General features: G+C 38.1%; 1 protein-coding gene across 16 annotated transcripts in view; it reads right to left on the minus strand.

Moving 5' to 3' along the window:
• HDAC9 (histone deacetylase 9) overlaps positions 1-12,729 on the minus strand; it is a 466,388-nt gene that overhangs the window by 148,288 nt on the left and 305,371 nt on the right. For all 16 annotated transcript variants that reach the window (XM_040083672.2, XM_040084440.2, XM_040084792.2 and 13 more), the window contains one exon: positions 6,539-6,716. In XM_040083672.2, coding sequence (XP_039939606.1) covers positions 6,539-6,716 — 178 coding nt within the window. The remainder of the gene's footprint in view (positions 1-6,538; positions 6,717-12,729) is intronic.

Consider the following 12,729-nt stretch of genomic DNA (forward strand, 5'->3'; position numbering starts at 1 on the left):
AGAAAAAAATTAAACAAATCCAGGTTATACTGCCACGCATACCTTAGCAAAACTAGAGTTTATTTGATAATTACAGCAAGATGAAAGTCTCACTGAATCATTTAGGTTGAAAAAGACTTCTGATATCATTGAGCCCAATCTTAGACCTATCTCCGCCTTGTCAATTAGACCAGACCACTGAGTGCCATGAACAGTTGTTTCTTGAAGATCTCCTGGGATTGTCACTCCACTGCCTCCCTGGGAAGGCCATTCCAATGCCTGACAACCCTTCCTGGGAAGAAATTCTCCTGATGTCCAACCTGAACCTGAACCTCCCCTGACACAGCCTAAGGCCATGTCCTCCTGTCCTGTTGCTGTTTGTCTGGGACAAGAGACCAATCCCCACCTGGCTACACCCTCTTTTCAGGCAGTTGTAGAGAGCAATAAAGTCTCCTTTTCTCTAGGTTAAACACCCCCAGCTCAGTCAGATGCTCCTCAGAAGTCACTCTCAAGACCCTTTACCAGCTTTGTTGCCCTTCTCTGGACCCAAATTTCTTTTTCCTTTGTAAGACTCTGAATTTTGATTTATGAGGTGAATCTTGTGATACCAATAAAGCAAAGATTAATTTGCAAGAAATTATATTAAAAAATACAATTAACTATAAAGAAGAAGGAGAATTGGGTGATGTCTTTTGAAAGATTTTATAGCTAGAAAAAAAATGTCATTACTCAATCACTTGTTTTCTCATTCTCTAGTGAGTAGTTAAAACTGTTAACCTATATACAAAAAAATGTTATGTATAAAAGGGTAAAGAATATGATTTAGAGAAACCTTTAAAAATAAATTATGAAATGGCAATGGCACTCTGAAGTTTTACTGCTTAACTAATACTATATTAATTCCAGATCTCAAAGCATATCAAATGAATGTTTCAAAGAGTTGAAACAGTGGCAGCCAGAGTCCTTTTTCATTAAAAAGAAAAGTTCCACCCACTACTCAATTAGGATCAAATCTTGTTGTTTGACTGCAAGTGCAAGGTACCTTTTGAATTTTCTATGGTCATTTATGCAAGGACAGAACAGCTTTATGCAAAAAAAGCTATCAATATCACATTGCTCTGTAGCTGTGTATTGGGAGTAAAAGAAATTTTAGTGAGTAGGCTCAAGCTAAATTCAATTTTCAAGGCTTTCAAACCAAGTCTGAAACACTGAAAAATGATTTTCTGTATTTACTCGTTCTTTGCATTTCTCCTAGACATGTCTGGAACAAAAATTATTTTCCTTACCCCTATGTGGACCATTTTCATTTGGAAACGTTTGACTTTTTTTCCTTCCCTTACAGTTGAAAGGGACTCAAATTAACAATTTCTTCAAGCTCCAATTCTTGGCATTCAAAACATCTTTCTTATGTGCCACCACTACTGGAGATGCCAACACCATTCTGGGAAAATTGTGATAGCCTGCTACTGAAAGGTCAGCCAGTTAAGAAAGTAAAAAATTAAAGTCCAGATTAAACAAAATGCTCAATAACACCCTTATTTAACAAAGTTCTCTAAAGGGTATTGAACATCAATAAAGTCTTTAAAAGCTCTTCTGAATAGGAGCCTGTATACATCGTGGGTGATTCATAGTCAAGGTTCTGAGATAATTCAGTTAGAAGCCAGCCAAAAGTTATGCTGCTCTAGAAATATTTATGCTGCCATATTTCTTAGCTCATTCACTTTAGAACTAATCCTTTGGGATCTTGGTATTTAAGCCAAAATGATAATACACTTATGTTAAGGGTAAGAAGAACACAAACATAATACCTAACTGAAGTGTGACTAAGTTTATGCTAAATGATTATGTAGCAAACATAATAATTCATTAGCAATAAATTTTTGTATTTACTTTCTTTTTCTGTTTTCTTTTAAAGAAAAAAAGAACCAGTGAGAACCTGGAGCTAATTAGCTAATGCAGCTTAAAATATCTGCTGGCATTGTCAAAGCAGTTAATAATTTCCTTTCTCTGCAGTTCTTCGCTGCTCTGTCATCAGGTCTTGGAAGTTACTTGGAAGTATTCACACAGATAAGTGCATGCTCACATACCTCACTTTCCTTTTCTTGGCGCTCACAGTTTTAACTTCTACAGTCTGTTGCCTACTCAGCTTGTCTAGTTTGGCAGTGGCCATTATATCAATAGATAAGAAAACATTTCCTCCCATCCCCCTGACCAACAGGGAGGCTGTTTATATGCTGTACAGGCATCAGGACTTTCAGAAGCTTTCAGATAGAATAGGCTGTTATATCGAACGGATTTGAATAGAAATGCTCATTAAACATTACGAAAAAAATAGCTGAATGTTGAAAGTATCTTCTGCCTGCCATTCTTTCAATTTATTTTTTATTCTTCTTACTTGAATAGTCCAAATAGCAGGTAATATAAATAACATTACTAAATAAAAAGCATATTACTATGTTTTTGTTATACAGAGTCGGGCGTAATAATGACACTTTTAATTACCTGCATCAGGGTTGCAATTTTGAAGTGAAACACTGAAACTGTGTATTCAGGATGCCTCCTCTGGTTGACATAAACTTCCTTTCATTAGCACTTTTCCAGAAATAGAATAGAACTAAAAATACAGTTTTATTGTATGTGAGTTTTTTGTCTGAATCAAAAATCAATTTAATAAGGTCAGGTCGGTGTTACATGGCAGGAGCATCTGCTCCAAACTTTTAAATACCAAGATATTCACACCATGGAGTGTAAAATTTGTTTCTAGGAGGATTAATTGACTTAAGAAAAGACTGAAATATATGTTTTCATTTATTGCAAGCATTTAAATTGATTTAGGATGTGCAAGTGATTCAGATGTGTGGCTGGTCATACAGCACATGTGCTTTGTACAATACCAGAATGCAGCAGTAGAGCTTACTGCTAAAAATAGCCTGTAGGATTTCCCTAACAGGATTCAGCCAATAATCTCCCCACCCCGTGGAAAAAAAAAAAAAAAAAAAAAAAAAAAGAGAGAAGAGAGAGAGGGAGACAACTGTTTTCAATTGCAGACTGCTGTTAAATATTAATAAAAGATGGTTATTCTGTCTCTGCAAAACAAATGCCTACAGCCAGATTCTGCTCTCGGATTCCTTGTGTAAATCGGAGCAGCTCCACTGAGACTGGTGGATTTATTCTGGATTTACACCAATATTACTGAGGTCAGAATGTGGCCCTGAAGACAGATGGGAATGGTGCCACCACTGAACCATATAATGATAGGGGACACAGGACAAAAGAAACTGAATTTGCCTTAAGTCAGTAAAACCAAGATTTTCCTGGTGGGGACTCCCTAACACTCATTTCCAAAATACTTTATTCAAGTCAATTTCTTTTAATAATATTTTAAACAGAGGGGAGAACAAGAGACCTAAACATCATTGGCTAACAGTGTGCATTGAAGAAGATTAATTGGAACAATAGTACCAATAAGAAAACCCAAGGGAAGAATATCTAATAAATTATTCCAACAAAAAATCTGAACTAAATAATGTCAAATATTCTGTAAACTGCCTAAATGAAAATTACGTGGAGTTTTTTTTTTTTTTTTCCACCTTTAACTCATTATCTTGTGCATATACTGTGTATATATTGCTTAACTCTCACAACAATCACTGTTCTGATTCCCTTCAGATATTTGGCTAAAAGCATTTTGCTAGTGACTCACAAAAATACAACCTCAATTTGATGCCCCTGGAATAATCTCCTACAACTGTTTTCCTCCTAACTTTTTTTTTTCTTCCAAGAATATATTGTCTTTAAATAGGAGGGAAAAAAAATCCCTAACAGTAAATAATAACTCAAGGCAGGGACATGTTATTACATCAATTTCTAGAGTCTGAATTTGTCCTTGCTTTATAGTGGACTAGAATTTTCTCCCTGTCCATGCACCCATTCCTTCCTTTCATGCTTTGACAAATGGTAGTATTGCAACTGCTGTGGACAATGGCTGGTTGCATCTTGTGCTCTCTTAAGGGAGAAAATCACAGAACCATAGGGTATCTCAAGTTGTCAGGGACCTGCAGAGATTTGCAGTCCAACTCTGTTCAGAACAGGGCCGCACTGTGATCAGACCACAGTCCTCAGGACTTTAATCCTAAAGGATTTTCTAAAAGCCATATAAGAATAAATAAAAACTGGGTCTGAGTTTCTTTCTTTCAAGTGATCAGTGAATAAGTGCTAGGGCACCATCCAGATCCAGGAAATAGTATGCACAGATATAGTCATTCTATACCATAATATCCCATATGTTAATACCACACAGATTGTTTGGTTTGTTTTTTTTTTCACAGAAACTGTATTAGAACTGTTGATGTTGCACAATTTCTGTTCATTGTCACTCCAAAGTTATCAATCTCATAACATTAAAAAATACTCCTATTTTTGATGTACTCAAAAACTGGAGTTATAAAGGTTACATGTGTAAGTCTGTAAGCCTAGACACATGTCAGGGGAAGAGATTTCTTTAAGCAGAAAGGAAAGGCTTAACTGTGAATGCAGAGCTATGTGCTTTGTGAGACCTGGTCAATCAGCCAGGGAGTACTGGCTATTAGCACAGATACATCTTGCTAGCAGGTTCAGCCAGTACCTAGAGGATATAAAAGAGTTGAGGGTACAAAACAGAGATGGAGAAGCAGAAGCATAAAGTTGTAGGTCAGATGAAAATAGGATGATTTTATTTTTTTTTAGTAATGAGTAGAAATTATTATCTTGAATGAGCAGTGGAGGGGGAAAAAAGATTCAATAACACAAGAAACAAGGATTTAAAAAAACCATGTTTCATATTTTGAAAAAGGAATTCAGTGAAGGACTGACACTCTGTCGCAATAAGCAGGCCTTCCTGCCTTCCTTTCCTGCATTCCTTCCTTCCTGCCTTCCTTCCTGCCTTCTTTCTTTCTTTCCTCTCTTCCTCTCTTCCTCTCTCTGTTTCCACTGGTGTTCATGTAGCAATGCTTTGCTAAAAGGGTGAATTTCAACTCTGCCTAATCTGTCGGTCTGCATTTCCATTGCCGAACCTATCAGGTTTCTTTGTGTCACATCTTGAGCCCTTTATGCCAAGGATGTCCCGTTCCCATCACCGTCTCCATTCAGTGTTTGCCATACATAATTTCATTCCTTCTCTTATTTTTCCATCTCAACTTCACACTTTCTTTCTTGATTAGTTCCACTAATGCCACAAGTCCACAGATCTATGTAACCCCCTTGACCCTGCTCCCCTCACTGAGGATTATAAAAGGAGGTGTCAGTAAACCTTAGCAATCAGGCTGAAGCAGCAGGTTTTACACCCATTCAACTTTTTCAGTAGAACTGCAGATTTTTGAAAGGAACATTGAAGCCTACAGACAGTGTGCTCTGCAAATCTTAGAATGAGTTTACAGTGTTTTGGGGACTCTATGAACTCAACTAGAAATACAGTGGTCTGGTTTAAGAATCCTGTCTATAGGCATTTGTTCTTTTTGGAGAAACTCATGGAAAGTGAATTAGTATATTTGTTTCTGTACAACCCAAATGTTTGTTATCCAGAAATAATAATACATTTTTGCTTTCCAAATTCACATTCTAATTGGAAAGATGGGAGAGCACACTGTCTCACACAGTTACATACAGTGCCCATTAAGGACTCCATCTGGCATAATTCCATGGTCGTGGCCTGAAAAGATGCAAACTTTCCAAGCATGGGAAGTTCTGCCAGGTGATGGAAATAGACTTCTGACAGAAACCTACCTAAATAGTAACTGCTAGTATTTATTTCTCCTCCTTTTATTTTTCTTTGTGCACAATGTGAATCTTCACTTCTGACCATGTTCTAATGTAATACCAACATTCAGGCTTTTAAAAAGATGGACACTCCTGCAAGGTTAGATTACCCACAATAAGAAATGAGGTTTCTGTTGTCATTTTCCCTCTTTTGACTAAATATTTTTGAGGTTCTAATCACATTGCTTTGGACAGCCCATGCTCTCTCAGCAACTGGAATGCAAAAAAACTGCCTCTGTAGACTCCACACAACTGTTGAATGACACTGAAGTTGTAGCCAACATGACTTAATCATGCCTACAACTTTGCTTTTTCTGTAGAGAAAGAGATATTGAAGCAGAGACTGATTTTGCCAAATGAAGACATTGAGAATTACATCACAGTTTTCTTCCTTGTTGGTGGTCTTTCTTCAACTTATTGGTGGTCTCTTTACAAAACAGGCAATGAGAACACAAAGAAAAGAACCAGAGAACAGGGAAATGAAAGAAAAAGCTATAAATGACTTAAAGGCACCAAAAATGCACCTGTTTCTGTATTGCCAGAGCCAGTCAATGATAATAATTTATGACTGTGTGAATATTAACCCTGTGATTTATCAGCTGCACTGATTGAGTTGGTGCCAGTATAGCATCATAAACCAGAGGAGCAATAGGGCTAAAACTGAACACATTGCTGCAGGAGGTATTTGAGGCATTTAAGTCTGTTGATCCCACATGAACAAATGCATTTGCCCTGCCTATTAAAAGCAGCCTTTAGGGAATCCTACCAGTTGTGTAGACATGCTGGCTGGGCTGGTCCATGTCTGGGTGAGTTAACGTGGAGTCAGCGGGGGAAGATGGGGTTCTGGAAAGTGGTCGATGTTTATCTGATCCTGCCATGCCAACTGTAGCCATCTGAGCCTGGTAGATTTGCAATTGGTGGACATGCTGATGTGCCAGGAACTCCTGTTTCCAAGAAAACAGCACAGTAGAAAGAAATGTGAGATGGGATCAAGTAAAACACTGAGGGAAACATGTCAACAAATTAAGTTCATTAGGTCAGGACTGTAATAAACAGTGGGCACCCCCACCCCCCAACTTGCACCTAAGACCGACTCAATAAATCCATTCAACAGATGTTTTCACACTGACAGTGTGGGCTACTGACTTGGCTGGAGAGTAGGTGATGGCAGGCAACCTGTCAGTTCTCCCTGACAGGAAAGACAGCTTCACATGCAAAGGCTTAAAAAAGACAAAATTTTTCTAATATGTTGAATACACAATATGATGTTAGAACATGCATTTTATGACCCTACACAAATAGAAATTAAATTTTCCCACAGCACTGACAGTGAAAAGTGATGTTCTTACTGCTCAGTACGAAACGCTCTGAGCAACTGTGAGTCAAGTTTCTACAGTTAACTCAGTTCCCAGAGCTCCCTGGAAAGTAGCAATGATTTGCAGATAAGTTTTCACAAATCATTTAGAAATTCAGGAATTGTTATGTGAGATCTCACTTAGGAACCATCTTTTTTTGTCATAACTGCTGCTGGCTGTAGGCAGAGGCAAACACTTCAGGGAAATAGGCAGGTGTGAAAAGACTGTAACAGAGTAGAAAATATTTTCTCTTCTGTTTTTGTCAACAGATGGCCACTTTTGCTGACATGACAAAGGCTAAAACCCTGTGAAGCCAGTGGGAACCTGGCTCGCTCCACAGAGTAGGATTGCTTCTCAAACCCTTTTCTTTCTGTTTTTCTTTTTTCTGAGCCTGCAGTCCCAGAACCTCAACCAAAAGTGGATGCAAGAGAAATATTTTCAAACCACTTAAATTCAGTTGAAATTCACACTTGTGACTTACAACTGCAGGCTCTGTTTATCCTCACATGGGCTTAATATGTGTATATGCAGGAATATATATATACACATTTGGCTTTTTTTCTTTTTTTTTTTTTTTTTTAAATAAACCTACTAACAATTATCATTGCTGTGTGTGGTTGCTTGGGTCAGCAGCTTGGAGGCCTGGCTTGGTCAAGGAAAGATTGCTGGCTGCTCAGAGAGGTGAAGCTGAGTTCAGGCTGTGTGGGAAGGCAGGTGGGAGTACCCCAGCCCATCACGCGCTGCAAAATAAATTGGCAGCTCATGGGATGTGAGAATGTCTACCCTGCATGTAATAAAAGAAGCTTTTATGCAAAGGAGTGCTCATCAATAACAGCTGAAATGAGAATAAATGCTTTAAAAAGCAGCCTCAAAACCCACATTAATATCTAGGGTCACTACTTCAGTGAAAAGACATAAGGTCGTGGGAAAGATGAATCACCTGGGACCTTGTCATAAGTGACTAAATGAAGAAAAAAACTATGAGTAAGCAAAAAGAGATTTTAAAATTTGTTTAAATCTTTGTTTTAAAACTTTGTTTAGAGTCATTGAACTATTTCCCTTCTTTTAAATACAGTCCCTAACTTTTTTTTTTTTTTTTTTTTACTTCCAGACCTGAACTTCAGTTTTGCAATATCTGTGCTTTTTTTTTTTTTTAGTGAAGCTCTAGGTTTGCCATTCAGTCAATACCTAAAATATAATCATTCCAGGTCTCTGATCTAAAAAATTCAATTTAAGTGGGTTTTTTGCTTGTTTTTGTTTGTTTGTTTATTTTGCTGGGTTTTTTTTGTTGTTGTTGTTGTTTTTGTTTTGGTTTTTTTTTTTTTTCTGAGCTGTTTGTTTTGTGGGTTTGGTTTTTTTTACAGTGTCTTGAAGAAGAAGAAAAAAAGTCTGTAACATCACAAAACATAGATGACTTTGGAAGATGTTCCTCTCTTTGTTTCTAAAATGATTTTGTATTTGTGTCTATGTAGTCAATAGAAACAATATTTTTCATACAGATGAACAAATCAAGATAATTTTTTTTTTTTTTTTTTAAATACTAATCAACCTGTGTGAAAATCATCTAAACCAGACATCTATTTCAGCGATTTGTTGGAGACCAAGAATACAGGATATTCTTTCTCTCTTCCATTTTCAAGTCAAAGTTGTCCTGTTTATATCATTCTCCCCTCCTCAAATGAAACCAGAAACCAGACACATACTGTGTTTGTCACATGTTTATCAACATAATCTGTTCGGGGAAGGAGAAGAAATTTGTGGAAGGTTCCATGGAAATTGCTTGACACCTGCTTTAATTTCTGAGGACACAGAAAATGTTTGCCTGTGACAATCTTTTAAAATTTGTTAAAAGTAGGAGAGTTTGTCTCATAAGGCTTTCACCATGGCTTACATCCTCTAGTGGCATCCAGATCCTTTAACTGTAATATTACAAACTGTAGACATCAGCAAAGTTTAAACTTGTTTAGATTTTAGTCAAAGTTTTAGGCTAACTTCCTGATTAGGTTTTATTTTACAGACAATGGGCACTCATGTAATACATATATTTTTTCCAGCCACGTACATATTTATGGTGTGAGCATTTTTGATACTCTGGGTCACAGACAAGTGGATTATGCAATGAGTAATGTGGATAATCAGAACACTTATCTGGCTCCCCAAATGCCCACCTGGCCTCTGGAAGGGATTAAAGGAACACAATGAATTCGTCTTCAGGTTTTATGTGTTACAGCCCTGCAAACACATGTCCATCTCTCCAGCAATATGACAAAAGCAGTATTTGCACATCTGCAGGGCTAGTGATTTGTGTGAATATATTTGGAGCATTTCTTAGGTAACCTGAGCCCTGTCTGCCCGGCATGGAGCCTGCTAGTTCCAGGTGCCTGAGATTAGTTTATTAGTAGAGGCAAGCAATTAGGGCCTCTGCTGGAGCTAGCAGAGAGCCATCCATCGCCTTCCACAGAAGCAAGCTTGGGCGCTCAGTAATTATTTTGAGGAGGAATTTTAGAATCAGTAACTAAAGAGAAGATGAGCCCTTTTGGAGAATGGGAGGTAAATATTTGTTGTTCTCCTAGTATTACTGTAAGGTTTGTTTAGCAGGGTTTTGAATTTATTTGGGTTGGTGTGAATATTCCTTCCATGTAGATGTGTGGTTTGTACATTTTGGAGCTTAACATTTTGTAAATTCTAAGGATTCTAATGAGAAATATTTACCTATTTCTACTGGCTGTGAGAACTGATAAATCATGAGTAGGTTCTGTTGGATTATTAGATCGTCTGTGTTGTAGGATAAAGTGTAGGTGAGTTAACAGTCCTTTGAATGGTTATGTTTTGTTCAGAGAAAAAAAGTATGTGGAATTCACTCATAAAAGCTTTTTTTTGCCTTTAAACAGTCTGTTTTTCAATTTAATATGTTAATACTTAGTTTAGTCACAGTAAATAATCCAAAGATTTGTATGTCTGTAGCATAATCCTGCATGTGTATGGACATATTCACACCTCACACCTCTCTTTGGGGTTTATGTTTTGGCTTTTTTCACTGTGGTATAGAACTTTTGTTTCTTCTTAGGGATGGCAAATTTTGCATTTCTTAATAATATGATTACTATTTTCATGTATTTGTAGCCAGGTTTATATCCCTCTGTTGTTGTGCCTTTGATGCGTTCTGCTGAAGTATGAAGTGTGTGCTGTTAATTGGTAAAAGTTACTCATGTTTTGCCCGTCCTGCCTTCCTCTCCCAAAAGACCTTAAGCACTGTGAACCTTACAAATCCTTTCCTCTCAAAGCATTTTTGGTGGTCAGTTCGCAAATTTCCACATTGTTTTCAGAAAATTACCCAAAGGATGGGTGATTTCCTGAAGGCGAAAGCTACATGCCCTAGGTGAGGATGTAAACAAGACCTGCTGCCTTCTTTTGAAGGATAATTCTGATGCCTGCTCTGCTGCCTTGGCTCCTCTTGGAAGCCCTAATCCTCAGCCCTGTCCAGACCCCTGTAGAAACATGCGAAGAGAGCAGTTTCAGGTCCTGCTACTTGTCTTTTCTACCACCCTCCTAGGCTTTCTACCTTCCCAGTTCAATTGTAGCTGAATGCATCCAAGGGGTGTCCAGGCCAACCAGTGACTGCATCCAGCGAAACGGCTTCAACTTGCAGCGGACAGAGCTCAGTCCTGCTTTAGGGACCCTATGAAGGCAGTCTTGGCCCAAACTACAACATCATCACACAAAGTGTGACTGAGTCAGAAATTCTGGTCACCCAGAAACTTCTCCTTCAACCCAGATGTAGATAGTTACCAGTTCTTCAGAAATATCATACAATATATTAATAGGTTTGACCTTGGTTATCCTCAGAAATGACAGAAAAAAAAACATAGAAAGCAATGAATGCCTGTATAAAGGAGTTTGTTCCTTGAGAAAAAACACTGTGGGTAAGTGGAATTTTTAGCAATTTTCACCCAGGAGTTTTGTGAAGTATTATTTTGCCTAGTGTTCTCAAACAGAACCATAACTAGTTGCCCTCAGAAACCAAGCAAAAATAGGTCCTGAGGTCTTACAAAAAAAAAAGTGTGAACAAATGTGAAAGTGTAGGAAATGTGTCTCTTCGTCAATATATACAACCTAAAATAGAATTTAGTCTGAGATATCCTTGAAAATTAATATGTTGAGACATCTTTTTAACTGCTTTGTCACTTGGAGAAAACACATCACCAAGAAGCCCTACCAGTTTCTATTTTTGACAAAACCACATGTGGAGCCACCAACTTCCATCGTCATCACTTTCAAAAAGCCCAGGTGGTGATCCATTTGAATCAACCACAGACTCAGAATCAGCATTTTTATGAAAAGTAAGTAAATTACAAGTATGGTTGTTTCAGACACATAGATTAAATAGGTAGAAATGGATTTAGAGCAAGCAAAAGTATAGATGGGAAGAAACAGGACAGTTAGCCTTGAGGCATCTGGATATATTAGGTCACATATTATCAAGATGTCTATAGAATTTGGATTTCTCCTGCTGTAATCCAAGGAATGCAGTGCTGACTTAGAAAATGGGTAAGCAGAAATTAAGTCTTATCAACTGAATCTTAGGTGCAGATACAGAGCAGTGGGATGGAAGCTATAACCCAAAACTGCCTGGAGTCGTAGGCAGAGATTTGCCTTGGGCAGCAATCTGCTTCTCACAGCAAAATAACCCCATGCCCTGTGCCTTCCCTTTGCCTTCTGAAGGACTGTGGAATGCTTATTCCAGGCACTGCCAAGGTAGAGCTTAGTACTTAGACCTCTCCTACTGCAGTGACAGCCCAGGGAATGGTTATCACCCTCAACCAGTTTTGTTTTCCCCCTCTGCTCCTGGAGCAGCAAAGCTGCTGCTGCAGAGGTCCCTCTCCTACCATCCTTCCCTTCTAGCTCAGGAGCACCTTTGGTGCGACAAAACATGTTATAAAAACTACAACACGTTTGGGCCAAGATGGAAAGTTTCTTGGATGGAAAATTTCCAGAAGCCTGACCATCTAAACGTGACCCATGTTGGCTCCATGTAAGTGAGGAATCAAGGTGGTCACGTGGTTTGAGAAGTTTTCAGCTATCTTTGTTAAGAAATACAAATCAAGCAATCATTATATTGAAGACTGGCAGGATGAAGAAGAAAGGAATTATAGGAGTGACAGAAAAGGTGTCCCTAAAGTCAGAGAACTTTTACTGGAGGGGAATTCCAGGAGTCTAACTGAGCTGATGGTTTCACTCCTGGTTCCTGCTCCTGTGAGACCTGCCTTCTCTGCTCCCGATATTGGCAGGTACTTGACTTCTGTCACTCCTGCTAAAGTGCTGACTGCAGTGTGCACAGCACTCATCCAAAGAAAATGCATCACCTCCTCAAAAGCTTAATTCCCAGATGGATCTTTTCTCACTTTCTGGCTCTCCCAGATATTTAATACAAATGTATAAATAATTGGGGGTACAATAAAGGGGGAAAATAGACCACCTGGATATCTTGTGGGTTTTTTTGTTTTTTAAGGAAACCTCTGAAGAGGTTTCTTGTTACTTTATTGCTTTTACTAGAAAAAACATGACTTTCCAGAAGTCACTTGGTACTTTCCAAAAAAAAAAA

The sequence above is a fragment of the Hirundo rustica genome, chromosome 1 (genome assembly GCF_015227805.2).
Source record: "Hirundo rustica isolate bHirRus1 chromosome 1, bHirRus1.pri.v3, whole genome shotgun sequence".
Lineage (NCBI taxonomy): Eukaryota > Metazoa > Chordata > Aves > Passeriformes > Hirundinidae > Hirundo > Hirundo rustica.